Source organism: Solanum stenotomum, chromosome 7, assembly GCF_019186545.1.
Source record: "Solanum stenotomum isolate F172 chromosome 7, ASM1918654v1, whole genome shotgun sequence".
NCBI lineage: Eukaryota > Viridiplantae > Streptophyta > Magnoliopsida > Solanales > Solanaceae > Solanum > Solanum stenotomum.
The window spans coordinates 60,200,428-60,227,703 of NC_064288.1; the positions used below are offsets into that span (position 1 = coordinate 60,200,428).

The window sequence follows — 27,276 nt, forward strand, 5'->3', positions numbered from 1 at the left end:
TTGTTTCGCTATTTGAAACTAATTTGATTTTTATTCATGATAGAGTGATGTTTTATTATAATAGTAGTAAGTTTTATTGATTATTTTCTTTTAGGGCAGGGCGAGGGGGGAGGGGGGGGGGTAAATTGTATAGTATAATAAAAAAAATATTTTTAGAAATAATGATTCTTTTATTATTAGAAGTTTAAGATATTAGATTATTTATACTAGTATAATCATGTTAGAAGTTTTATTTTCTATGAGTTTCCTTAATTATGTTTGTAATATTGATGTATTTTTATAATTTTGTGTTATTATATTATTATACTATATTGTAAATTAAAAATTATAAGATCTATAGGGCTTACACCCCACGTTTCAAGGCTTATGCCTCGCTCTATACTAAGTAAAATGCCTCGCCTCGTCTCACGCCCCGCCTTTTAAAACACTATTCGAGAGTAATATACTTTTCAAAACATACATATCATTTAGTTAATAAAAAAATATGTACTTAAGTAAATAATATAAGGATCGAAATGATTAAAATATATCGGCATCGATATTAAAAAAAGTGATATAAAATTATAATCCCTTGTGTAAACATTATGCTCTTGTTATCTTCTTTGACATTTTTTTGGTAAAAAACATTATTTAATTTATAATGTAATTAAGCTACTTAATTAACTAATTATTAAAGTACAGATAGTAGTTATCTGTTTGCATAGTTATCATATAAAAAACACGAAGGCCAACCTTGAGACAGTGTTTTGCTTCACATAAAAAAAGAACTAAAGTTTAGGGTCAAAAGTTTGAATTGTCGTCTTCATGTTTTACTATTTTAATATTCCATTTTGAAGGTATTTTTGGTATGGAAGAATATTATTGTATAGGGCAAAAATAAACAAGATACGTTGTTAAATTAATTGAAAATACGTCAAAAGTAAAAAATGTAGTAGTTAGACATCAAAGAAATCAAATACAATTCAATCGAAAAGAGTAAAATCGGATCAATGTTCGAAGGAAGAGTCAACGAACAACAACTCTTATAGATCAGTTTCGAAGACAACTTATTCGATGTAAATTAAGAAGGAATGATTTTTGTGTGATTCACTCCTTGAAAAAAGGCTTGACTTGACGTTCATGTTGAAAAATATTCATTTACTTCTTTGTCTTCTCTTGGTGTTCATTAATCACAAGATGTTTCGAAATAATGACACATCTTTATTGAGGATACCTTCAAAATCATGATACCTCCAGAGTCAAGACTAATTAGACCTTAATCATGAAGAATTTTCAATTAATTACACCATAAGCGTTCTCAAATCAATCTTCATCAAATATTTGTCAAATTTATTTCACTTTCAGAATTATGATTTTAAAAATCATGAATATTTGCTAAAATGTTAATAATAATTCTAACATATGAATATACCTGAATCGTATAAAAAAATTGAATTCAATTAAATTCGTAATAAATATGTTATATTCAGCTTTATCTTCACATACATTGTTATCATTTATCACACACAACTATAAATATTTATACATTTTTATTTATTACTTATAATCATAATATATTAAAATTATTTTTCTGTTAATATTTAATAAAAATTTATTACTCTACCCCCGTTGGCCTATTTGTAATCACTATCCTTGCTTCATAATTGAATTTTCTGCCCTCCCAATTCCCATGCAGTAGATATCGTGGATAAACTCTTCACCCATTATATCTACCAACCATATCCTATAAAACATTAATATATATTTATTGTATAATAATAATAATAAAAATAAATAATTTCATAACTAAGATTTGAAGAGAATCATATATGCAAATTTTAATCTTATAGTGTGGTAATATAAAGACTGTTTTCAATAAAAATTTGATTAGGAAGAGATGAGAAAAAAACAACAATGACAAATATTATCTTATTAGAATATTTTATTATTATGTATATAAAAGGAGTAAAAAAGATCATATTATGATTCAAATGACCCAAAATAGAAACTTAATTTAGATTTTTTCTTGTCTTATTTTTTTTTATTAAATTAATTTAAATTTCCAAAAAGAATCTGAATCATCTGCAAGACTATAGACCTATCCTACTCCTACTCCACTCTTCTTGAGCCCTCATCCAAGCATGTGGCAACTCTTTCCTCATTCAAAAATATATTAATATAATATTTTTATCGTGATACATTTTTTAAAAATTTGTTTCAAATCAAGAATATTTGTTTATATTTAAAATAAATTTTATTTCTAAAAGCTTACATACTCTTAATAAGATAACTAAGAGCTAAAAGTAGAACAAGAGGGATTCAAGAGTTCATCTAAATTCCTTCACATTATCTTTTTAATGTTATATATATATATATCAAATTTCTTTTATTTTTTTCATGTGTTTATTTTCTTCAACTTTGAATTTTGTTGGTAAAAATTTTGACCTCGTTACAATTTTAAGAGTCACAAAAACATTTAAGATTTGCTTTAGACATAAATTTCATTTTTTTTTATCTAATCAAATAGCGCTATATAAATAACTTCAACATGTTAAAAAGGTAAACAAAAGATGGAAAAATTTCAATTTTGTATTCTCTTTTTCGGATAGTTTTGGACTTTGCTTTATTTTAAGTCGATGTTCTATCGAAAAATAACCTCATTATCTTTAGATTAAAGTCTATGCACGTACACTCAATCATTCTCATAACACATTCGTAGAATTATATTGAATTTTCCGAATAGTTTTGACTTAGTTGTATTTTAAGTTGATGCATTATTGAAAATAACGTTACTATCTTGAGAATAAGGTCTACGTACACTCTATCATTATCATAACACGTTCATGGAATGACACTGAATATATAATCGTCAATATTTGAAAATAAATATCATTTAATAATAAAAAAATTGAAATAGGAAAGCATAGTTCCCTCTTTTCAGGCTCACATGCAACACTTTCCCTTTTTGAGACTCCCCACCCCTTACACAAAAATGGTTACCCTCAATAACCTTTTTTTGATTTCTTGTTACTCCAAAATTTCCCCATTTTTCACAATTTCTCTTTCACTCTAGAGGTAATAACAAAGAGGAAAAAAGGGTCTTTTTAATTTTTAAAATTTTTTTGTTTTCCATTTTTCTCATTTTTTTTGTTTCTCTAAAGATAGTGTGGTTTTATTCCCTTTTTACATGAAACAATTTGTGTCCCCCCTTTGCTTGACTAGTGGGGTTTCTATACTTTTAAATATTTTTTGTGTATTTTTCTTCCTTTTTGATTCTTGACTCAGTTTTGGGTTTTGCTTTATCAAGATTCTCCCAAAAATTACTCATAATTTCTTTATAAAATTCTTGATAAAGAATAAAAAGGGAAAAAAAAGTGTTCCCTTTTTGTTTCAAGATTCTTGCACCACCCCACATGCATGTTTTTGGGGTTTGTCTGATCTGGATCAGATCACCAAGATCTCTCATTTTTATTTATGTGTAAAGAAAGGGGGGTTATTTGGTGGGTTCAGGAGCTAAGGGGTGTGTGTGCCTTTTTGGTTAACCAATTTTGGGTCTTTTCTGTGCTTGTTTGAGAACAATAAGGTGTGATTTCTTGACTTTTACTCTTTGGGTCCCTCTTAAAGAATCTATACTCCTGTTGTTTGTGGTAAAAATCTATTCTTTTCTGAGTTTTGTATTGTTTCTTGGTTTTAAATGGTGTAACTTGAACTGGGTTGGAATGATTTTGGGGTAAGACTTTGTATGAGTTATTGTCTTGTTTTGTGTTAAGGGTGCTGGGAGAAATTGGTACATGTTGTTGTTTAAGTGGAAAAAATTGAGTCTTTTAGGGGATTCTGTTTAGTGGTTTGATTTTGGGTGGAGGGTTGTTGGTTTACTGCTTTTGCTTGTTGATTGCTTCCTGTTTTTTGATGATTGAGTTGGGTTTGGCAGTGTAATTGTAGTGTAGGGTGTTGCCTTTGAATACTCTACTTCTGAGGTATGGCTGGTATTGATGTTTCGAAATATGCACATAGCCCTGTGCATAAAGGTATAGTCTTGAAAGATTATGCTTCTTTGAGGAAGATAATTGCTGCGTTGCCTCGGCTTTGTGATCCTGCTGAGATTCATACTGAAGCAGTATCGCTGGCCGAGGAAGCTAAGGCTGATGCTATTTCTGCAGTGATTGATCGACGGGATGTCCCTAACCGGGATAGTCCTCTTCATTTGGCTGTCAAACTTGGTGATGAGACTGCAACCGAGATGCTTATGCTTGCTGGTGCTGATTGGAGCTTGCAGAATGAACATGGATGGAGTGCCTTGCAGGAGGCAATATGTAATAGGGAAGAAAGGATTGCGAAGATCATAGTTAGGCACTACCAGCCTTTGGCTTGGGCAAAATGGTGTAGAAGGTTGCCCCGGTTGATTGGGACGATGAAGAGGATGAGGGATTTTTATATGGAAATAACATTTCACTTTGAGAGCTCTGTTATACCTTTCATTTCTAGGATTGCCCCTTCAGATACATATAAGATTTGGAAGAGGGGTGCTAATTTAAGGGCTGATATGACACTGGCTGGCTTTGATGGCTTCCGCATTCAGCGATCAGATCAGAGCATTCTTTTCCTTGGTGATGGTTCTGAGGATGGTAAAGTTGCTCCTGGATCACTTTGCATGATCTCACATAAAGAGAAGGAAATTATGAATGCTTTAGACGGTGCTGGTGCTCCAGCGACTGACGCAGAAGTTCAGCAAGAAGTTGCTGCGATGTCTCAAACTAACATATTCAGGCCTGGAATTGATGTCACTGAGGCAGTTCTGTTGCCACAAACGACATGGAGGCGCCAGGAGAAAACAGAGATGGTAGGTTCTTGGAAAGCTAAAGTATATGATATGCATAATGTGGTTGTGAGCATAAAATCAAGGAGGGTTCCTGGAGCTATGACGGATGATGAATTTTTCAATTCTTGCAATGAAAATGAAGCAGAGAGTGAAGAGTTTGATGATATCCTGACAGAGGAAGAAAGAAGGCAGCTTGAGGTTGCTCTCAAGTCAGACTCTTCAGATTTAAGCAATGAGAATGGAGATGGGATCATTCCACATCGCCATAGTTGTTATGAACAAAGAGATATTCCCATTGAGGAGTTAAATGGTTGCAGAAATGACGATAATAAGCAGGAAAAGAAGAGGTGGTTTAACAGCTGGAGGAAACGGGATATTAAGCCAGAAGGGGAGAAACGAGTTGTCCCACCAAGAAGTTCCATATGTGTTGAGGAGAAGGTTGGCAATTATCTTGAGGGTTCTTCACCTTTAAATGAAACTAGACCAGGGAGGCATTCTGTGGATGTCAGGGTGACGAGGGATGAGCTTAGACAAGGAAGGGATGCAAAGGCTTCTACATCTAGCAATGCTGAAAATGGAAATCGGCGTAAAGATGGAAGCCGAGAAAATGAGTATAAGAAAGGACTGAGGCCTGTTCTTTGGCTTTCTCCAGATTTCCCGTTGAGAACCGAAGAGCTCCTTCCTTTGCTTGACATTCTAGCTAACAAAGTTAAAGCTATCCGGCGGTTGAGGGAAATTCTCACAACAAAACTTCCAAAAGGAACCTTCCCAGTAAAGGTATGCATCATGCACTCGCGGTTAAATTTGATTCCTAGTCCAACACTCATGTGATTTTGAAATATTGTTAGGTTTGACCAGTGATATGTTTGTATTATAGTCCTAGCTGATACATATATGTTCTCCATGAGCAAGAAACAAAAGAGTTTTAAAAACTTAAAAATAGTAAATTTTGGTTTTCTTTGTGTTCCACTTTGTATTTTGATCATGCTCTTGAACTAGAAGTTGCTAATCGTAATTATATATTTTTCTATTTAGTAAACTGTCAATGTCCTAATGTAGGATTCATTTTTACAGTTTGTTGAGAATATAGGTCATTGAACTAAGGGACTATTTGAAAATCTTAATTGTGGGAAGAAAATGTTATAGAGTCTGAACTCTGAACCATGATAAAGAAATAAAATATTGTAGACATTAATCTCCACTGCTGGTGGAAGGGAATGTTAAAGGAAGATTGTATTAGGATAGTTGTAGACAGCATATTTTTAGGAAGGTAACAGTAAGTGGAGACAACCAGATGGCTCCTAGGATCTCTAAACTGATGGGAAAGAGATACTTTCTTCTTTTGTCTAATATCTAATATTTGCGACAACCAGCGCGTTGTGGTTATTGAAGGTTAGCCATCCAATCTTTAAGAAATATATATATAAATGTAACAGGAAACTGGATATAAAAGTTTGCAGTTGCAAAGAAAAATCATCTTTCCGTTATAGAGGAAATAGTTCACACAGTTATGGAGATTAAGGTTTGGCTTAACTAAATGTTGTCCATAGGATAATGGTTACTTTCTTTAAAAAAGGAAAACTTTAGACATGATGACCTTTAACCCTTCGGATTTATTGGCTTAGCTGACTTGGCTCTGAGAAAAAGGCTAGAGGTGATATTCTGGCATGCTATAAGAAATATGGGTCAAATTAGGCAAAAAGTTGATTTTTTGAGCAGATTTTAGATTGTATGATGATAAATAACTTCAACCTATTTCCACACAGAGTATTATAAAGGAAGCAATATTTAGTTAGGCCTTTCAGAGGATGGAAGAGAAGATGTTGGGTGTAGAATATTCCTCCAGTAGCATTTAGGTGAATAGTACAGAGGGATAAATGATAGTTTTGAAGGGAAAGAACATGGCTTTTTATACATATGAGGGATAGCCTCCTATTTTTAATGTCTTTTTGGTGCACCGATAAGGTTCCATTTTTGTATAGAAGGTTGGGTGTGTCTGTCATAGAGTATCATATCCATCTATAGAACGTCTTTTTTTTTCCTTATAAAAAAAAGTTGTAACTTTTATTGGTATAAGAATTCAAAGGGACGAGGTAGTTCTTTGAAAAAGGGATGACGAGGCCTTCTCAGAGAAGGAAAGACCCTTTTGAAAAAGAATTCACAGGGATGAGGTTATAAGGCACAATGTTAGTTAGTACCTAGGTACCCCTTATATTGCAAAGTGGACTAGAGCCACAATGGATGCCAACTTAAACCCCTGATACTCATCTAGTATGCTTGAACAAAGGCTAGTGAAATGCAACTATGGGATGCAGTCATATTATTCCTAGCCTGTATTTGGACTGGAACAAAGATAGTAAAAAATGACCAATATTTCCAAAACCATAACCCCGTAGTGATGCCTAATATAAGAAAAGGAAAGTGTTGTAAGTGATGGGGTCAGCAGGGAAGGCAAAGGAGGACAGTCCTTGAAGTCCTCCAGATATGCAGTTTAGGATCCAGTGGCTCATCTGTTCCACATGGCCCTTGTGCTAAGTTTCAACAGTCCCCATTTGTCATCAGTCCATGTTAGTTGATCCATAAATATAGCAGTCTGCAGTCCAAATTTGTCAGAAGCTAATTGATCAACTCCATCAGCTAACCTGTCAAATCAGCACTCCACTTTTGTTACTCTTTGGTCTATGTTAGATAACCTCTCAAGTTAGCAGTCTATGTGGAAGGTGGCAAGTACCCAGTGGAATAGTCGAGGTTCAAGCCTCCCCCCCCCAAAAAAAGTTAGTGGTCTATCTGTCCTATATAGTAATAGTCCATATTAGCTGAAATTTCTAGTTAGTGCACTGTCCAACCAGTAGGTCCAGTACTTTACATCTTAGACTGGGTCGATCAATGCCATATCTTAAACATGTCAATGCCCAATCAGCATCATGTCATCACCAAATAATCAGTTAGTCAGGGCCATAGGTTGACAACATTGTGGTCCGCTGGCGACGTATTTGTTTTGGTCAACAACCTATAAATCAAACTGACATCATACATGTACTCAAGTTCAGTGGTGTTTCAAGGATTGCAGTTAGTGCGATTGCCTAGTCATTCCAATGGCAATGCGAAGTCAAATTTTGTTTCCAGCATACTGTTTCAGTGACACTATTCTAATGATTGCCCCAACTTGATTTTCCAATTGTGTTGTAACTCAAGGTGTTTAACCACTTTGAGTTGGAGGAGGCATGGTGAAAGTCAAATGACTTCATTAACAACATGTGTAGATGAAAATGAAACAATATATATGAATAACGTGTCATGTTACGTCATAGCAATTAGGAATATTCTAATTATGAAACTTTAAGGATCTCTCTTGTATTTTGTTAATGAGAAAACCTTTTTTTCTATTCATTTCTCTTTTCATGGACATCATCTTTGATATTAGTGTCATGCTCAAGAATCCATAATTTTCATCAGCTTTCTGCTTTTTCAGCCTCTCAAATTAACTTCATTTTTGATACTGCATCTTTTGGTGCCACCCACCAGTACTTTTGGGATGTTTGGCTTAAGTTCTTAAAACTAAGCCTGTATAATCAGCATCACTTTTGATCCATCGTAGATCGTGAAGCTTCAGATTCACTTACCCCCCTTCCCCCTTTCCATGAGCCATAAAGATGTAAGATCCCGGGGACGATGGATTCAACTATACTCCTACTAAAATCTTACCAGCTTTAGTCCAAAACAGTTACTCTCTGTCCTGCATCACTGAGGTGGTGGTTGCCTGCTGTTAGATAACTCTCATCAGTCCATCAACCAAATTTTACTTATCTATCAGTTTATGTTATCTGTGCAACCATGACCCATAAATTTGAATAATCTAGGTACTCATGATCGAGTGTTGAAGGATTGGCAAAAGAAAGGATAGGAGTGAAAACTTCCAATACAGACCAATTAAACCTAATGTGTAGAAACAGGATCACAATGCCATAGAACTATAATAAGCATCAATGCAGAATTGAACTGTTGTAAGTTCACTGTGGGTGCAACCATTAAACGCAAGTGCGAAACTCTCTGGGTACTCATGATATAGCATTTAAGGATTGGATTTTTTAACTATTTGACATGTACCAAATCATTAATGCAGCTGAACAGTAAGACAAGTGCAATTGAATGTTATGGACATAATTTATGTTGATGTTTTTCATGGTTAAGCTGTATGAAGCTACTTTTTGTTAAGACTTGAACCTTAAAGGTTGTATATTGCAGATGCTCTTTAGCTATAATGAGGGAACAAATGATGTAGTTTTTCGAGGAATTATTATGGTGTATCCTGTCACTAGATAATTGAAGTGTAGTAAAAGAGACCCTGTAGCTCTACATAGGTAAGTTGCAATGGTATTTGGGGCAAAAAGAGTACAGTAGCAGAGAGGAGTTTTAATCTAGATGGGAGTAAGGCTGGCCTAATCCCCTTTGGAATGAAGGTGGAACTTCCAGCTGAACATCATTTCTAGAAAATGAATCATTAGATAGATGCATTCATCCTGTAGAATTTCCCCAGATGTGGATTTTTTTTTTTACTAGTCAGTATTATAGAAACGTTTTCACCATGGTATTCTTCAGACTAGCTATTGCCTATTTGTGAGTATGTTGACTGAAATTATCAAAGATTTTCTATAGGATTTTGTTATTTCTCGGACTAGATACCTAAATTTCGTACCTTTGGTCTCCTTCATCTAATGCTTGACATCCCTTACCTCCCAACATGTGTTTGACATGATTGTCAACTCTGTAGAAATTACTCTAATTTTTAAAGGTCTTAGATATACACATGGCCGAGGGTCTGTCCGAAACAGCCTCCCCACCTTCCAAGGTAGGAGTAAAGTCTGCATACACTCTACCCTCCTAGACCCCACTTGTGGGATTACCGTGTATGTTGTTGTCGTTGTCTTAGTATACACATGCACAAGGAGCATGCATTCTATGATACTAATTACCTATATGTTAAGTTCCAGTAGCCTAAGAATTTATTTTGCTGTTTCAGGTAGCAATTCCAGTTGTTCCAACGATTAGAGTATTGGTGACATTCACTAAATTCGAAGAATTGCAGCCACTAGATGAGTTTGCAACTCCTCCTTCCAGCCCTATTGCTTCGGGCAGGGAGAGTCCATCAGGGGCACAGCCTTCAAGTTCATCATGGTTTCAGTGGATAAAAGCCCCATATCAACGTCCTGGTTCTTCTACAGGCAGTCCAAGTAATAGGATCGAAAACATTCAAGATCCCTTTGTAGTCCCTCAAGATTACACATGGATATCAGCAGAAGCAAAGAGAAAGAAACTGCAGGAAAAGGATAAGGCAAAGAAAGGAAAGAGTAGGAAACAGTAGCTGAAGCACTTGATTCACATGAGAACATGTTACATTCTTCATTGACTGATCTTGTTTTAGTATTTTTCGAGATCTGAGTAAATTATTGTGGGTGGTATAAAAGTTAAAATTCGCGATTCTTCCAAATTCTTGTGATCAATGTGTGGAACAAATGTTTTTGTTTCAGGTGAATGTTCCCACAGTTGCATGATTTATTTCTGTTCCCTGTTGGCTTTGACATACCAATATATACTGAATTTTGACAAATATCAGCTTCAGTCTTGCATGTCTGAATTTGATGATGAAGCTATTATATATTGAATGCTCTATAGTTTTGGCTATACTTTAAACAGTGCTCCTCCTCCAACTGGTTATTTTTGCACTTGTCTCTAATTTCCTGATGAAGAAGTGTATAAATAGCTGATTTCAAAAGGGAAAATGCATAAGTACCTCCAATCTATGCCCGAAATCTCAGAGATACGCTCATACTATACTAAGGTCCTATTATCCCCAAACTTATTTATAAATAATTTTCTATTCCTTTTCGGTCTACGTGGCACTATCTTCTGGGCCCAACGCGTGCTAATAATTTTTTCAAGCTATCTGGTTGATAGTGCCACGTAGGCCGAAAAGGAGTAGAAAATTATTTATAAAAAAAGTTCGGGGATAATAGGACCTTAGTATAGTATAAGTGCCTCTGGGATTTCGGGCATAAATTGGGGGTACTTATGCATTTTCCTAAAATCAAAACCTCCATTTAAACCATAATTGAAGCTTAAAGCATTGTAATTTTAGCCACTTTAAATCGACTTTAGGCGCATAGATCTGAAGTTTAGACATACGCGTCTGAAGTTGGCTTGCTAAAGCCTAACTTAGTAAGCCAAACTTCATACGATTTAGAAATAAGCGAACTTTCGACATTTAGACATATATGACTGAATTTCAAGCATTTCTGCATGAAACTCATGCATATATGATTGAACTTTATGCACACAAATAGCTTCTTCCTTTTTCTTCTTCTAGTATATCAAACTAAAAGTAAATTATATAACTAGTCGTTCAAATCCAAATTCAAAACTCACTTCTGCATAACTAGCAATGAACACAAAAAAAAAATTGCGGCTTCACTTTAAATAGTTCTATGTAAAAACAATAGGCTACTTGTGTAAATATTTCCAATAAAATTAGGCCCAAAACTAAAATTGCCCAACTCTTAAGTCTCCAAAACGAGTGTCAAGGGAATTGCTTCTTTGCTTCTTCTCCACGTAGCAACATAGCAAGCATGAACAGGTATCGAATGTTCTTTGATCTATTTTTAAAAAAAAAATCTAAAAATTTGAAATTATTACTTTAATTTTTCAATTTGCATTTCAGTTAGTTGAAAAATAGTAATATGAATTTGAAGTTACTAGGTGATTTTTTTTATTTTTTTTTCTGAAATTTATGACTGTCAGAATATTAAAATGGGTATGTATGCGATTTTGTGTTATTGATTATATATACTTTTAATTCTGTGTGTGTTCTTGAAATTATCAAAAAAAAAAATTATTCCATTTTTGTGTATTATTGTAAGGTATTTCCAAGTAAGAATTTTTGGCAGTGCTTTGGATTGGGGAAGTTTAATTTCAAGTTATTGAGTATGCAATTTGTGATTTTGTGGTTTTTTTTTTTTCTTAAGTGTGTTTGGTATGACACAAAATGTGTTAATCATGCAAAGTGATTTTGTTGTGTTTGGTTTCCTTGAAATTTTGGTTTATGGTTTCAATCAAAATGGTAAAAATGACTTCTTTGGCTTATCAAATGTTTTATGGTTTTTTTCTGGTGAGTGAAAAATATTTTTCCAAATAAATGTGTCAAAGATTAATAGTGCATAATAATATTAGCCAATTTTATAGTGTCTGATGATTTATTTAGTATAGATTGATAATAATGTCTACTGTTGTTTGGAGTAAGTGATCCGGTATTGAAAGTTATAGTTGTAAGGAAAATGACCTCCGTCCATAAATGAGAGAAGGCATGTTCCCCCTTTGGTGGAAAATAATATTTTTTTTGGTCATTATACACTAGAAAATGACTTTCGTTATACCATACCTGCATTCTTAGTGCCTTAGCTGATTTCTATACTTGAGAATTAATGAGTGTGAATCGGATTCAAATTAGGCCCCTGTGTGGTTTGTGCTTTGTTTTTTTTCACTAGTCATCTTCTTTTTTCTTCTTCCCGCAATGCTGGATCACTTGGCAAAAAGTGTGCTTGGTTTCCTTAATATATTTAATCTTGAACAGGTTTTTAGACTAGTTTTCTGTCGAATTCTTACTTCATGAATGGAAGTTAACTTTTATGATGATGAAGTGAAATTTTAGGGCATAGTTAAGGGACTATTTTGGGCATAAAGCTAATTGAATATCCACTGAATATTTGTTGACACTTACTTTTTGTTTTGTTTTCTTTCCGGGATAGTAATTTTGGTCAATTAGAAATTGGAGCTGCATAGTCTCGAATGTACAAAAGGAACTAAGATTTTTAAGAGTATAGTGATAACTAAAAGTAGAGTAAATTTGATGTTGAGAGGGAAGAAAATGTGACTGCATGATGCCTGTGTTTAGATAATAGATGTGTGCTTATTTATCTGAAAGGTGTCTTTGGTCTTTCTGGTTTGGAGTTCTGTACTTAGATGCAGATCTACAAAATGGAATTCCAGAGCTGATTTTTTGGCTAGTTATTTTCTTGCCCCACCCTGAAGAGATCAGCAGCGAAGAATTTCCACTTTCTCCCTTTGTAACTCGAACTCCTGACCTCCCAGGGATCTACCACTGGAGCAGCCCTCCATTGTCCGAGAGTCAGAGACAGACAATACAATTGACTGAATGCATTTGTCTTTCTTATGATTATGGCTGCATTACTACCTAGAAAATTGTGTACATCTATTGGAAGAAAAACTTCATGTAGGAATAGGCAGATAGATTGCTTGGATATCCTAGTAACGTTGTTTGTTTTACCAGCAAGCTTTTGGTTCCTTTTGATGGAAATAACCTACCTGTGTACATTAGATAAACAGGAGATTGAGAATATACTCATCAAGAGGGCAGTGTTGTTTTATTAGTGTGTAGATTAACTCCAGTCTCATTTAAAATTGTGGTTGTGCTTGTGGAAATTGCAACAGATACCATATAATATGTGCCGATAGTGAAGTATAAAATATTGTCATATTTGATTATTCCTTTAATCTTTAATTTCGTGACGATAATGTAATCTAATATATTCTCGCATTAGGCTTTCTGTTAGCAGAAGAATTGTGTCGAATATTCATGGATTCAGATCTGTACAGAGGACTTTATGCAGTGATACAGGTGTTAAAAATCCCGATTTGGTCAGTGAAAAGGTATTATTCTAGTACTATCAATTTGAACATTTGTACATTCTGATCTCTTTACTTTTTTATTTTTTGTATCAATTCCAGTCTTCACTTATATTTGCCTCTCTTTTAACTGCATAGAAGCCTTTGGAAAAGCCTGGATTAACAGATGACATACCGCAATATGATATTGCTATTGTTGGAGGTGGTATGGTTGGGATGGCTCTAGCGTGCTCCTTAGGTAAATATGTTTTGTTTAACCTTCTTAAATTGGAATTTTGATGCTTGAACAGTGGTAAAGGTGTCCTCTAAATTACTAGTTGAAACTAAGATGATTTAGAAATTCTTTTTGTTAGAAATTTCAGTCATCTGCTCGATTTGCACTTGGTACTCTGTTTTTCCTTGAAAAGCTTATCCCTGGTAGTGACTACCTGCAATGATAATCAGCCTGTGGAAAATAGTTGAATACTAGTTTATAAAAGTTTATCAACCTTCTGGGAACAGCAGTCTAGAAGGGGTAAAAGATGGACACTGTTGTATGCGAATCATTTGAATATATACTGTACCAAATTAAACTCGTCAACAACATGACAACTCTTCTTCTAACTTGTTGACTATTCTGCAGCAACTATGCCATTGACAAAGCAACTAAGTGTTGCCATCATTGACAGTAATCCTGCTTTGATGAATAACTTTCACATCAAGAAAGAGGACCCCCCAGATCCACGGGTCAGTACAGTCACACCTGCCACCATTTCTTTCTTCAAAGGTAGGACTCGAACTTATTCTATTTTCTGATATTTCTGTAGAGTTTTCTGTCTGTACTGATTATGGTTTGATCTGTGTTTCTGCCATTCCATTAACTGGTTGCATCTAAAGAGAAGTTTTTTTTTTTCCTATGCTGAAAATGCATGATCAAATCATTGTATTGGTAAAGCCATTGAAAAACAGTCAGAAAAAGATGAAAGACCTGTTGAAAGTTTATTACTTTTTGAATCAAAAGGACATTATATGATGTATTCTGTACGTACCAGTAGTTGTTACTTTCTGCTTGAACATGTTTGATTTGCTGAAAACATCATCACCTGTTAATGGAAAGCATGTGAGATTATCATGAGAAAACGTTTGGTTTACAGATATGGGTGCATGGGAATTTGTTCAGCAGCACCGTCATGCTTACTTCGATAAAATGCAGGTAACTTTGCTAATTACATTTTCATTCTTGTAAGTTTTCTTATGGAGTAATTTAAGCCCATCCTCTGTTGAGAATATAATTACTATAAATGCCAATATTGGGGGACATAGTTAAAAGAATAAGTTTAATGGGGTACGTAGTGTTGAATGCCCAGTTTAACTCTCTACAATCATTGTCTTTATCATGTGCGTTGAGAAAAGGTTCAATTTATTGCAAACTCTAACTATAGTTATTCCATATTATGTGTTCCTCAAACTCTTCTCTTTGGAGTACTGTAATTTATGTCCATGGATGCTTGCATATCTGAAATCTATTAAAGCACAAGGAGAATGCTTACCATACTGTGCTTTTAGACATCTTGTCTTTTGCCAAATAAATTTCAATCAATGTGAACCTAGTAGCAAATTTTTCAATGTGTACAAGTTGTAGTGACTACTTTCTCAAATTATAGCAAGTAAGATTTAAGTATTTATGTTTACTGTTCAGTGTGATATCTTGCCTTTAGCAATGTAGAAGAAAGGAACTCCTTCCTGGCAAGGAGGAAGAGAGTTTGATCACGAAGGAGACTTAGCTCTGTGCAATGGGACTTAGCCTTTAGACATCTTGTTTTTTTAAGTTACCAGTTTCAAAAAAAAAATGGGACTGAAGGGTCTCTAAAAATATTTATCAGTGACCAAGAGTACAACAACAACAACATACCCAGTGAAATCCCACTAAGTGGGGTCTGGGGAGGGTAGAGTGTACGCAGACCTTACCACTACCTCGTGGAGGTAGAGAGTGGAGGTAGAGAGGCTGTTTCCAGAGGACCCTCAGCCCCTCTCCAATTGAAAAGAAGGGGAAACGTGGGGTATGGATCTGTGTTCCAAATGTATGTTAAGGAAATGGTTGTCTTTGTTTGTTTCAGAATTTCAGTATCTCTGTCTCTACTCATCCTTGTCATGTTAATGGGAGCAGATGGTAACACCAATAGCTTTTAACTAAGAGAGGCTTAAAAGGTAACTGGCAAAGCACATCTTAGCTAAACCTGTTAAACTTTAAATGCTTTACTTCTCAGTTGCCTATGCACTTCCAACCATCAAGATATCCTAGTTTTCAGAAATAGAAGGTTGGACAAACATTGTTGCTAACAATATATTTATCAAGAAAATATCTGGAAAGCTGTTGCTTGTGATAATTGTCATTTGTCTTTGATAGGACTATAGATTCTTGTAATCTCTAAGTTGCCTTGATACAAATTGCATCATGACATCCAAATGACCTCATTTTTATGGGATCCAATCGTGGAAAAGTTTCACTTTTGACCCATTAGCTATTTATTTCTTTATAGGTTTGGGATTATACTGGTCTGGGCTATACAAGGTACAATGCAAGAGATGTTGATGCAGATGTTCTCGGGTAAGAATTCCTTTTATTGAGGTAACAACTTGCTTTCATAGTTATGATGTTCTTGATTCCAGATGATGCTTGAGTTTTGTCTTTAGGTGCGTGGTGGAGAATAAGGTGCTACACAAATCCCTGCTATCATGCATACAGGTATTTGAGCATATGAACCTACTTTTATTATGCAGTTAAAAGCATGTTGAATCCCTAGTTATGGAGATAGGACCCACTCCATCTCTTGGATGATGATTTTTTATGAATATAAAGTTACCCTTACCTCAAAAATCTACTTGTAAGCAGTTTGCTACAATATCTTGCAGAGTATATAGGCTTAGCAAAAAAATAGAACACTAGGAAAGAAAAAGATCCAGAGGTGATACCAAGTAGCTGGGACTAAGACTTAGGAAGCATTAGGTCTACTGTTTGCTAGTCGTCCTTTTAATCTTGATAGAGACTTATCTGTCAGTAATTACTTATTTTAAAAAAAGAGATTTGTATGCCAGTCGAAAATATAGAGAGCTTTAAGTGTGAGAGAACCTAATTTTTTGAAGTATTGAAGTGACATGCCCTCAAATGGAGTGAAATGGATAGTGAGGATTCATCTAACCCACTCAACTAGCTTGGGATTGAAGCATAGCTGGTGTTGTTGTTAAGAAGCTTGCTACAAATCCATTTCAAGGATGGGGCTCCCTATCTTTGTATTCCATGCTTGTTGCTTCTTGTGGAGAGCCATGTTCTTGCTTATGCTCTGTAACTCTGTATACAGAATTTAACCCATTTGGGTGAACAGTTATTACTTCATCAGTCAAAAAACTAAAATGAAAAGCGAACTGTTTCAAGGATGTGGTAGTGTTGATGATGTTTCAGTGTCTGATTCAACACCTTTCTCTAATCATATTGGTCCTAAAGTTGCTTTTACAAGTAATTTTATATTGTAACAAATGTTCTCAAGATCATAAATATTAGCATTTCTTTTTTATTTCAATTTTTCTTTTATTGCCGAGGTTCATAATTCCCTACCTTACATGTGCATCTCAGATCAAAAGTATCTATGTTAATGTCACTTTTGTTGTGAGACTCAAACTGCTTTGGTATAGATGCTTCAGCAATCTAGATATTTCTGTCTCCCTTACTGCCCAAAAGACCAACAACAATGATGCTCCAACTGAATTGTGATGTTACTTGAAAAAGTGTCCGTGATAACTTTTACCTTCAGAATTTTGAGTAATAGATTGGTGTAACAGGGAAAGCTAAAACTTTTTGTTTCTAGTTCTAATTTGTGCTTATTGGTATTTAATTGGAACTCCTGAGATTCCTCATTTGGATTTGTGTCAATGATTGCCTGGTGATATGTTTGACTGGAGGTGGTGATAATTTGGACAGAATACGGATTTTCAGAAGACAATACACTCGTCCAGGTTAAGTTCAATAACCTTTCCTGCAATGTCATCAGTGACAAGCTCCAGTGGCACATCATCATCTGCTAGTGGAAGTTCAGCAAAGTTGGAACTGGATAATGGAAACAGCATGTATGCGAAGTTAGTGGTAAACTCAACTTGTTTTATGTTTCACCAAATGTGAATGTTCTGAAGGATTATTCAATACAAATGCTGAGTTAGATAACATGTTACAGGTTGGAGCTGATGGGTCAAAATCAAGTGTTAGGGAGCTGGCAAGAATACAAACAACCGGATGGAAGTACTCACAAAGCGCAATCATCTGTACAGTAGAACATGCAGTAGAGAACTTCTGTGCTTGGCAAAGATTTCTTCCTAATGGTCCAATTGCACTTCTGCCCATTGGTGAAAAGTTCAGCAATATTGTCTGGTCTATGGACCCCAAGGAAGTTGTTGACCGGAATTCAATGTCAGAGGATGATTTTGTAAAAGCAGTGAACCTCGCACTGGACGATGGGTATGGTCCTCATCCACGATCCAAATCATTTGAGGGTGGAAATGTATTTTCATGGCTCAAAGCTGACAGCACATCATCAACACATGAGGGCTTTGAAGTTCCACCAAAAGTTACTAAGCTAGCCTCTCATAGAATGGCCTTCCCTTTGTCTTTAATGCATGCTAATAGTTATGCATCAAAACGTCTAGTTCTTATTGGTGATGCAGCACATACAGTTCATCCACTGGCTGGCCAAGGAGTTAATATGGGATTTGCAGATGCATTGTGTCTTTCTAAAGTTATTGCTGAAGGTGTTGCAGTCGGATCTGACATTGGGGAGGTATGTTCCTAATCCTTTCTTTCCCTGTAGATATAGCCAGAAAATGGCAAGACATGAAGCTTCTCTATTCTGGTATAATCTAGAATCACTGTCTTATATTGATGGTTATTATTGTCATTGGCGTACAATTTTTGGGTATCCTTTACGACACTGCTGGCTCGTTTTACCTCTCAGTTACAGGTTATAATGGTAATCTTATTCTGTGCAGATAACTCTTTTACAGAGATATGAATCAGAGAGGAAAGCTGCAAACATTACAATGATGGCAATCCTAGATGGTTTTCAGAAGGCATATTCTATTGACTTCATGCCAATAAATGTACTCAGGGCTCTTGCATTCAATGGGGCACAATACATTTCTCCACTTAAAAGGATGATCATTTCATATGCCTCAGGCAACAAGTTGCTTCCTCTTTTCACATGATGTAACCGTTGGATTTTCTGTATGATACTCTTGGTAGAAATGTCTTGGAACTTTTGTTCATTGATATGAATAAATGATTTTCTTGCAATATGTGGATCCAGAGAAGTAGAACAGATTGTAAGGGAATTGCTGTTAGTATCATCTTTCTTTTGATATATAGAAGTTTACATCTGTTCTGATAAAGTACAGAAACTATACTAGTCAGTATAATTGGTAAAGCCTCACAAGAGGGTACAATAAATATACTTTTTCTATATCTACTTACTCTCAAGTTTGTGAATGATATATGCACAATTCAAGAAGAGGAAACTGTAAGGTTAGAAGGATTGGAATTACAACAGTGCATCTCGTATCAAGCGTGCCATCACACGAGAAGTAAGTCGACTAAGAATCTCGGGAAGAACCTTAGCCGAGAGGCCTGGAAGCACTGGAAGAAGCTCCTGGATCACTCTAGGGACACTTGCTCCCTCCAAACCCTGAGGATGAAATATAGTTATGATGTGTTTGAATAGCAAAATGGAAATGCACTTATTTTTACTTAAAAGTTATTTTCTGGCAAATTACTCAGAACCTAAGTCCCCTTTATGTTCGAATTCAGACACTTAAAGAGTATATTTTACAAAATCATGCAAGTGTTTTGAGATGTAGATTATTACTCCTATGTCTTTTTCTTTAACCTGCTTGTGAAATATTATGACAGCCCACAGTTATTTCTACCGATAACGTGTCCATGGGAAGTTTGACACTAGCACACGCTCAGAGGAGTTCAAGATTTCAGGAAACACATCTAGAAACGAGACATTGGTAAAATATGATTTGATGTTTAATTAAGCCTACTAGCGCAGGAGCAATTGCAACTTATTTGCGAGCAGAGGCAACAGAGGAGCAACCTCTTTTCTTTTGCTGCGTGCAAAGTGAAGTACTTAAATCTCCTTTGGAGATAAACTTGCCATAATATAAAATTGGGATACCTGGTTAGATGCAGTCCCAGCAAGTAAGAATTGGATGATTTTTTGAACATTGTTCAATATGATTCTGTCCTCCTCAGTTACATATGGTACAAGTGCAGCCGGTCTAATAGGTACAAAAGCAGTAGGAACCATACTGAATACTGGAATTGCATTTCCAATTCCAAGGTATGCCATTATTTGAACCAACTGCTCCCTTGTTAATGCATCAATGCCCTTCACTATCTGCTTGCATTAAGAAGAGAATTATGTTGTTGAAATGCCACATGTATGGTCCAGTACGTATGACCGTATTAGAACAAATGGATTCAGCACATACTTATATTCTTGTGATAGCTGAGGTTTCTAATAGTGGTTCCGTATTGTGTGTGTGAGAGAGAGAATGAGATCAAATGTTATATGAAAAGCAGACTAGAAATATATTTAGTTTACAATGGCTCAGGCGTAAAGGACAAGAAAGCAAGGACATATACCAGACATTACAAAAAGGTGATCATTTGAAGTCCATTTGCAAAGCACATGCTATTCATAGCACTCTAATCTATGCTAATTAAAACTGACAGTCATGATCTATATCGTACTTATCTAACCTGAAGATGTTCTCACTCAACTGAAAGGGAAAATTTTCCACATACCGTTCAATACTTTTTTCTTTTTACTGTTCAGTACTTTTTCCTAAAAAATGTCCACGGGACTCACTTTTATGTAAAACAGTGTCAAATTCCTAAAAGCAAATTTCATCTCTAGTTGTGGAATCACTATTAATTAAATACTACAACAAAACTTTGACTATTGCCCTAAAAGTTGTGCGCCCATGCATAGTCAAACTAGGACACTTGAAATGGGTTAGGAGGAGTATGATAGAATATGAAACAAGTATACAACTAGAAAGAACAGCATGTGTCAAGGATAATACAATAGTGACTGTTCCCAAATCTGTACACATACCTCATCCAAAAGGAATTCACGGAAAAAATTCCCTTTATCAGAGAGCAGAAATGCTAATGCTGCTCTGGTTTGAATTGGCTGCTCTGTTTGGTAAGCACTTGAGGGAAAAGGAATTATGCTATTTGTTTGGCTCTGCAGAATGCCAAGCTCTGCCATTCTCCCATTCAAACTCTCCCCACCTCCACTCTTAGCTGCAGTTATAAAATTCTCAAATGCTTGCATAACATCTATGAATCTTTCAGCATCAAAAACACCAGATTTCCCATATATTGTGTAACGTAAAGCACTCCGTAACCGCGGAGATTCATCTGTCAGCAGTCTCTGAGAAAAGAAAACGCACATAGTGTAAACAATGAGAATTCAAATTATCTAAAAGTGACACCTGAAGGATGACAATGGACAAACTAAGTTTTGCAGAACCAAATCAATGAATCAAATCCCCTCTGAAGTTTAAGCTTTCAGATGAGTTATAGGAATGTCATTTATCACAAGTGGTGTAGTAGACAGAGCCACAGAGTTCCATGCTATGAGAATAAAAAAAGGAAGCTATCATGAGAAGTTTTGATTTTGGTCCCATGTATAACTTATATGTCATAGAATAATAATGGGTAAAGTTTTTCTGATCAATGAAACTGATCAATTCTTATTATGGACCAAAGAGGATAGAGCCGAATTAATATAGGACCAAAGGAGTACAATATTGAGAAGCGTGTCTTATTCATATTGGTACCAGAGACTTAAACGAGCTCTACAATCCAAATTTAAACTATTTTGCATTAAGCAGGAAATGTATAAATTGGTTAAAGACATGTCTCAATGGTGTTCGACAGCCTCCCAAGTAAGACTCAAATGCACAACCATATTTAGTCTCCGAGGTTAGTAGGTTGGAAGTGTGAAACAAGGCAATCTGCTAATGTTGTCACATAGATCATCAAAGTACCCTCACAGAGATGGCAATTGCTGTTTCACGCAATTACAGCAATTTGGATCCATGTAAATGTAAAATATAGAGAACAAATGAACTGTGGTACCATATGAGTGTACCTGTGCTATATATGGGTAAGCTTCATCCACTATGGCAAAATCAGAGTTCCCCACCAATGCAATCCCCTCCAGCACGCCTATTGCTCGAATTATTAAAGCAAAATAGGGTGGTATTCTAAATGGATAATCAAATGTTATTTGTGCCAAATCTGATGCCAGCTCCTGGAAGTTAAAATTTTTTGCTCCCCCACCTTCAAGTGCCTGGTCAAAAACCTTGGCAAGTACAGGCAAAATGGGTTGCAAATTGACTCCATCGGGAATGAAACCTAATTTCACAAAATCCTTGACTATGGCACCATAATCTCGATGAATAAGGTGAGCTATGGCTTCGATCATGCCATATTTCTGATCATCTGTTAATTTTGTAACCAAGCCTGTCAAAGCAAAATAACACAAGTCAACTTACGGCAAGCAAAGAGTAATAAACTGATCAATTACAAAGGAAATAAGCACCTTAAAGGACAAATTAAATTAAGTTAAAAGTAAACTGGGGGGTAGTTTGTCAATAGAGTTCTTCATCGGAAACATTTCTCTCCATAGAGTTACTTTCATGAACAATTCCATAAATTATCAGGAAAAGAGGAAACCAAATGAAAGCTTCTTACCAAAGTCAAGTACAGCTAGCTTTCCATCTGGTGTACGTATTAAGTTCCCTGGATGTGGATCCGCATGGAAGAAACCAGTGTCAAGCAACTGTATACCAAAAAGACAAAATATAAGATGGAGAACAAATTTTAATTGTCAAGAGGATATTCATAGAAAAAATACCACATTGATCGATCTGGAGTAAGGATAAGGCAGTATACAACAGAAAAATCAAGAAAACAAGATCTTAATGATGTTTACAAGATATGAGACTCAAAAGCTTAATTGATATATTAACATAAAATTTGTAAAGAGTTTAAGTATAGCACCTGCTTAAGGTAGCATATGACTCCAACATTTACCAAATCACCTACATCACTTGCGGTGCTTTGTGATAGCTTCTCTCCATCAATCCATCCTGTTGTAAGAACCTTCCTTGAAGTATATTTGCTATATGTCTTAGGGACAACAACCTGAAAAAGGTTTCCCGAGACAGATCACAACACTGTTAGAGACAGCAAGCATCATACTTTCCAGTTTAAGAAATCTGTACTTTTAATACATCTATAAGAATATAGGCACATATCTACTCTTCTGTGAGTAAGTTCACATACTTCTCCTTATCCTTTTTTCCCTAAAAAGGTAATAAATTGCACACTGCTTTTTCTTTTTTGGAATTAACCAATTTCATCAATAACTAAGGAAGAGAATTACAGAATCCAGCTTAGCCTATCGCAGCCAGCTTTTAAGGAAATAAACTTACAGCAACAAAATCTCTATGTCCTTGTCTAAACCTTAGTTGCGCGGACTCTTCACTTTTGATGTCGCACCCGTGTTGGATTCTCCAAAAATACACTACTTTAGGCGAATCTGACACGCACCTGTTGACATTTTTGAAGAGTCCGAGTAACATAGGTCTAAACTGGAGGACACCCCCTAGGGAGGGTTTCTCCTATTTTGAGGCAAGGTGCACTGCTGGTTAGAGACAAAATTCTTTTTTCTTATTACATGGAGAGATTGGAGGTTGGGGGAAAAAAGGAGAAGTGCTCTTTCTCGCTTTATTTAATTCTAATCATTTCCGGGTTTTATTCATTTGGGGCAGAGGTGTGAGGTAGACGTCAGAATTGCTGATACCTGAGGAAGGTCTTTTTTCATCATCTCAGCAAAAAGTGTTCCATTTTCTCCCTCATTCACATAATCAAGTTCTTCGAAGAAGCGGGCAGCCCATTCATCCACCAGTCCAACCACATCAATGGAAATCTTAAAAACAGAAGCAACAAGCATTATTTCTTCCAGACTAACAATGATTGGAAAATAATGGGGAAATATAACTGAACAATCAATACCTGTGGAAACTTGCGAAGAACTAGCCCCAAGTTCCGTATGATAAATAGATCAACTGTCACTGTCTCAAGGACAAAGGGCCTCTGTACTTTAACAGCAACCAAGTCTCCATTCTCCTTCAGCCGGCCCTTATACACCTGCCCAAGGGACGCTGCCAATGCCATGATGAAGAAAAAGGTTCTTTAGAAATTAGCTATTTTTTTACATTTTACAGAAGAAAAATGTGCAAAAAGAAGCACTCACATTTAAGTTAACCCAACAAAAAGAGAATGGTTAAGGAAATACATAGTGAAAATGAAGAAATAATTACAGCATATTATTTAAAAAGAGAGTTCTAGAGATGATGAGAAAGATTACCAGCAGCAATTGGGGACGGAGAAAGCTCAGAATAGATGTTAGGCCATGGTTCTCCCAACTCCTCCTCTATAAGGGCCATAGCAACATCATTTGGAAATGACGGTACCTGAAGCAATCATGCAATGCTAAAAGTTCAGAAGGCAACAGTAACGAGTTTTTTCAATTACACTACTTTGTCATTTGTCATTTGTCATTTGTCAATCTTAGCCTCTTCCCCCAAAACTTCCCCAAAAAAAAAACTACTTGGGCAGAACCAGTCACAAGGTCTCCAGTGCAGGCTGTACAATCCAACATTCTGCTTACATTGATTAGTGCAACATGTTTCCAATAGTAAGGATTGTAGTCTGTTCACATTAATTAGTGTAACATGTTGCCAATAGTAAAGATTGTACATAGCTTACACAATATTCCACCTTTCAGTGTTTCATATTATTTCTAATTTCGTCACATGCAGCTCTTAGCCCCATGACGTGCACCTAGTTCTTAATGTTTCTTCTGTTCTGACTTGGCAAAGATGTTCTAAATGTATTCCATAAAGAAAAAAGAGCCTCATCTCTTCAAAAGGGCTCAAAGAATTCTCACAGTCGAAGAGTGAACCTGTCAATGCCTCAGCTGCTTTAAAACATGAACATTACAAGGCAAAGAGATTCACCAGTTCTCACATGAAAGCAATGGCTTAATTTTACAGAAACATTTATTATAAAAATGGTTTTAGAAGCAGGCTTTTCCATTGGCATTCTGTGACAAGGATAGACATTATATTTCATCCAGATAATCAGAAAGACTTCCCAACCAAATTACAAGTGCCATTGGTACGGTTTATTCCAGATCATAGGGAAAAGGGTTAGCCTAAGAAAGAAGTTTTAACAAAGTAGTTCCTCAATCTCCAATACAGTACACTACAAAGAATATTAGTCTCTAATTAAAGGACAACCACATAGAAAGGTAGATGGCATTAAAATGAATTGGAGCTCATCAAAACAGCTATATGATTATGGAAAAAGCAACAAGAGAATTTTGCAGAATCCACCATTCAGGTATCAATGAAATTAAACTACAATAAATTGTATGATTTAAGTTTGTAGATATAATAGTTTCCTGAAAATTAAAGTTGGACTTAAAGAAATAAGTCATGCTGCTGACTGCAATCTGACCTTATCACAAAGCTTCTGCAGCTCAACCATCGCAACAGGTGATAGTATATCTGGCCGGATGCTTAATGCTTGCCCTAGCTTTATGTATGCTGGACCCAGTGATGTTACAATCTCCCTCAACTCAATTGCTCGAGCAACCTCATTCTAATGATTGGAAAAGATCAAAAGTTATGGGATGAAAAAGTAATTAAAGATGTGTGGTATATGAGTATATAAATGAATGCATCAAAGCTCTATTTCAATGTTCACCACACAACTGTTCCAACTCATAGAATTCTCTTTTATGACATAAAGATGATTACCTGTTTCCAAATGGAATTTCATGAAATTAACTAGTTCTACAAAAGCTTACAGGGTTCCAACACATCTTGATTCCTGGTTTTCTTTTATTTGTGTGAGGTGGGGGTGGGGGGGTTACTCAAGCAGACCAAGCATATTTGTTAATGTCACTTGTTCTAATTCCCTTTTAGAAGTTAGGAAAGCTCAACCAAAACAATTACTGCTTAGTAACCATTTCAAAGGGAGAGACTTTATGCACTATTGGTTTTAAAATTCATCAATTAGTGTTTTACACCCTGGCATTGTGACATGTTAAAATTCTGAATAACTATATTTTATAGTTTAACTTTAACCTCAGAATTCATTTTGAAGTTCATTTACTCTGTCACTTTTTCTGTCCTATTACTCTTCCATCTTGATTGAATGTCATGCCTCACAACTCCATTGTCTCAGTATCAACTTATCCTTGTTCTTGTAAGGTACTGTTAGTGAAATTTTACCGTAACGTATCAAATGAATGAAGCTCTGTAGAGAAGAGATCAATAAAGAAGCCTAAAATGCTTGAATTTGAAATGAAGAAAATGGTAATCAGTTCGAAATAATAGCTCATTATTGATCATTCAATCAGGAATACTACAGAAAGCCAAAATATCCATCTTACAGGACTGCAAACCACACAGAACCCATAGGCATAGGATTTCAAAAGTTAATTGTATGTAGGTCTACTTGCAATTCACTAACTTCAGCAAAAGCGGATAAGCATCCAGTGCAGCTTACCTCTTTAACCTTTTTATTTATCACATCCCAGGCAAGACGTGAAAGAAAACCTCCAGCAACAGATGTTAGCTGGACTATACGGGTAGCAACAGCACGCGGCCGTTTACCCCAATATGCAGAAATGCTAGCAGGATCATAAACTAAGGGCAAGAACTCACTGCTCTCATCAACCTGAAGAATTCAAAGATAGGAAACATTAAAATATATGGTAATTGCCAAAGGACAGTTATTCCCAAGCCAACCAAAAGCTAAAGATCTTTAGATAGAACAGAATATCCATTTATACTTTTCCAAGCCAAAAGCTAAAGTTCTTGATATACTTTGATAAGAAAGTCAAACAAACGAACCTCTACTAGGCGAAGCTTAATGTTATCATCAGCAAACAACGAATCTTTCAGGTTTTGACCTCGAAGCCCCCTCATGAGTATAGCTAAGTCCTCATTTTCTTCCATTTGTGCTCTCACTCTCTTGATCTCTTGTGATACATCCTGCATTCTCTGCAAACCCACAAATACAAAAACTCAATCAGCCATCATCCAAACATCAGTATACTAATCACACCAACAAACCCATTCAAATAACCAATTTGCAGCTTATTTTCCCTTTAACCAATAAAAATTCAGAAACATTTCTAAAAATCATCCCTTTTTTTCGAACAGCAGCACAAATTAGTATCACAATTCAATTCACCCAAAAATTGACTAAAAATTTCAAAAATTGAATTAGCATAACCTACCATAGAAGAACCATTGACTGGTTTAGGAATGCCGTTAACCGGCTTAGTAGTTGTATTTGACTCCGACGGCTTAGGTTCAGTCGCAATTGCCCGAACGACGCCGTTTTTCCTCCGAATCCTCAATTTCTTCAACGATGATGATGAAGAACAAGAAGAAGACAGACCATGATACGGCAATGAAGAGCGACACATAGGATCAATTCCACAGTAAACCAACTGTGCAGCTGCATCCATTATAGCGAAATCAAAGCTTCAAAAAATTTATATATATACAAAATTGTATGTATGTATAGGTTTTTGAGTGAAGCTTTTGAGTTGCAGTGAAGAGTGAAGAAGAAGATGAAGTTTGTAAGGAGTATT

The 27,276-nt window shown here is 35.6% G+C and overlaps 3 protein-coding genes across 4 annotated transcripts; 2 read left to right on the forward strand and 1 right to left on the reverse strand.

Annotated features, from left to right (window-relative positions):
* The first annotated feature begins 3,146 nt into the window (after nucleotides 1-3,146).
* Nucleotides 3,147-10,406, forward strand: LOC125870546 (uncharacterized). Its single transcript, XM_049551001.1, has 2 exons — nucleotides 3,147-5,575; nucleotides 9,819-10,406. Exons 1-2 carry the CDS (start codon nucleotides 3,959-3,961, stop codon nucleotides 10,158-10,160), a joined length of 1,959 nt encoding a protein of 652 aa, XP_049406958.1. The 5' UTR covers nucleotides 3,147-3,958; the 3' UTR covers nucleotides 10,161-10,406.
* A 960-nt stretch (nucleotides 10,407-11,366) lies between these two features.
* LOC125870386 (uncharacterized) lies at nucleotides 11,367-18,875 on the forward strand. 2 transcript variants are annotated; one of them, XM_049550809.1, is made up of 10 exons: nucleotides 11,367-11,429; nucleotides 13,411-13,519; nucleotides 13,634-13,733; nucleotides 14,118-14,261; nucleotides 14,629-14,687; nucleotides 16,015-16,082; nucleotides 16,169-16,220; nucleotides 17,451-17,612; nucleotides 17,701-18,300; nucleotides 18,509-18,875. In XM_049550809.1, the coding sequence occupies exons 1-10, from the start codon at nucleotides 11,422-11,424 to the stop codon at nucleotides 18,722-18,724; spliced, it is 1,518 nt and encodes a 505-aa protein (XP_049406766.1). In that variant the 5' UTR covers nucleotides 11,367-11,421; the 3' UTR covers nucleotides 18,725-18,875. The 2 variants fall into 2 exon arrangements, with proteins under 2 accessions (XP_049406766.1, XP_049406767.1); XM_049550810.1 differs by having other exon boundaries at nucleotides 13,637-13,733.
* An 81-nt stretch (nucleotides 18,876-18,956) lies between these two features.
* On the reverse strand, nucleotides 18,957-27,276 carry LOC125870380 (uncharacterized). Its single transcript, XM_049550799.1, has 13 exons — nucleotides 26,917-27,276; nucleotides 26,528-26,677; nucleotides 26,181-26,351; nucleotides 25,125-25,268; nucleotides 23,971-24,076; nucleotides 23,616-23,764; nucleotides 23,404-23,529; nucleotides 22,599-22,742; nucleotides 22,290-22,377; nucleotides 21,685-22,058; nucleotides 20,641-20,961; nucleotides 19,696-19,917; nucleotides 18,957-19,200 (listed from the first exon to the last, which is right to left on the reverse strand). The coding sequence occupies exons 1-13, from the start codon at nucleotides 27,148-27,150 to the stop codon at nucleotides 19,057-19,059; spliced, it is 2,373 nt and encodes a 790-aa protein (XP_049406756.1). The 5' UTR covers nucleotides 27,151-27,276; the 3' UTR covers nucleotides 18,957-19,056.

Coding starts and splice junctions, on each gene's coding strand:
- LOC125870546 (XM_049551001.1), top strand. CDS start 3,959: ATGGCTGGTATTGATGTTTCGAAATATGCACATAGCCCTGTGCATAAA. Junction 5,576..9,818: donor AAGGAACCTTCCCAGTAAAG/GTATGCATCATG, acceptor TTGCTGTTTCAG/GTAGCAATTCCAGTTGTTCC.
- LOC125870386 (XM_049550809.1), top strand. Junction 14,688..16,014: donor CTTACTTCGATAAAATGCAG/GTAACTTTGCTA, acceptor ATTTCTTTATAG/GTTTGGGATTATACTGGTCT. Junction 16,221..17,450: donor CCCTGCTATCATGCATACAG/GTATTTGAGCAT, acceptor TAATTTGGACAG/AATACGGATTTTCAGAAGAC.
- LOC125870380 (XM_049550799.1), bottom strand. CDS start 27,150: ATGGATGCAGCTGCACAGTTGGTTTACTGTGGAATTGATCCTATGTGT. Junction 25,269..26,180: donor TAAATAAAAAGGTTAAAGAG/GTAAGCTGCACT, acceptor TCCAATCATTAG/AATGAGGTTGCTCGAGCAAT. Junction 24,077..25,124: donor TGCAGAAGCTTTGTGATAAG/GTCAGATTGCAG, acceptor TGATTGCTTCAG/GTACCGTCATTTCCAAATGA.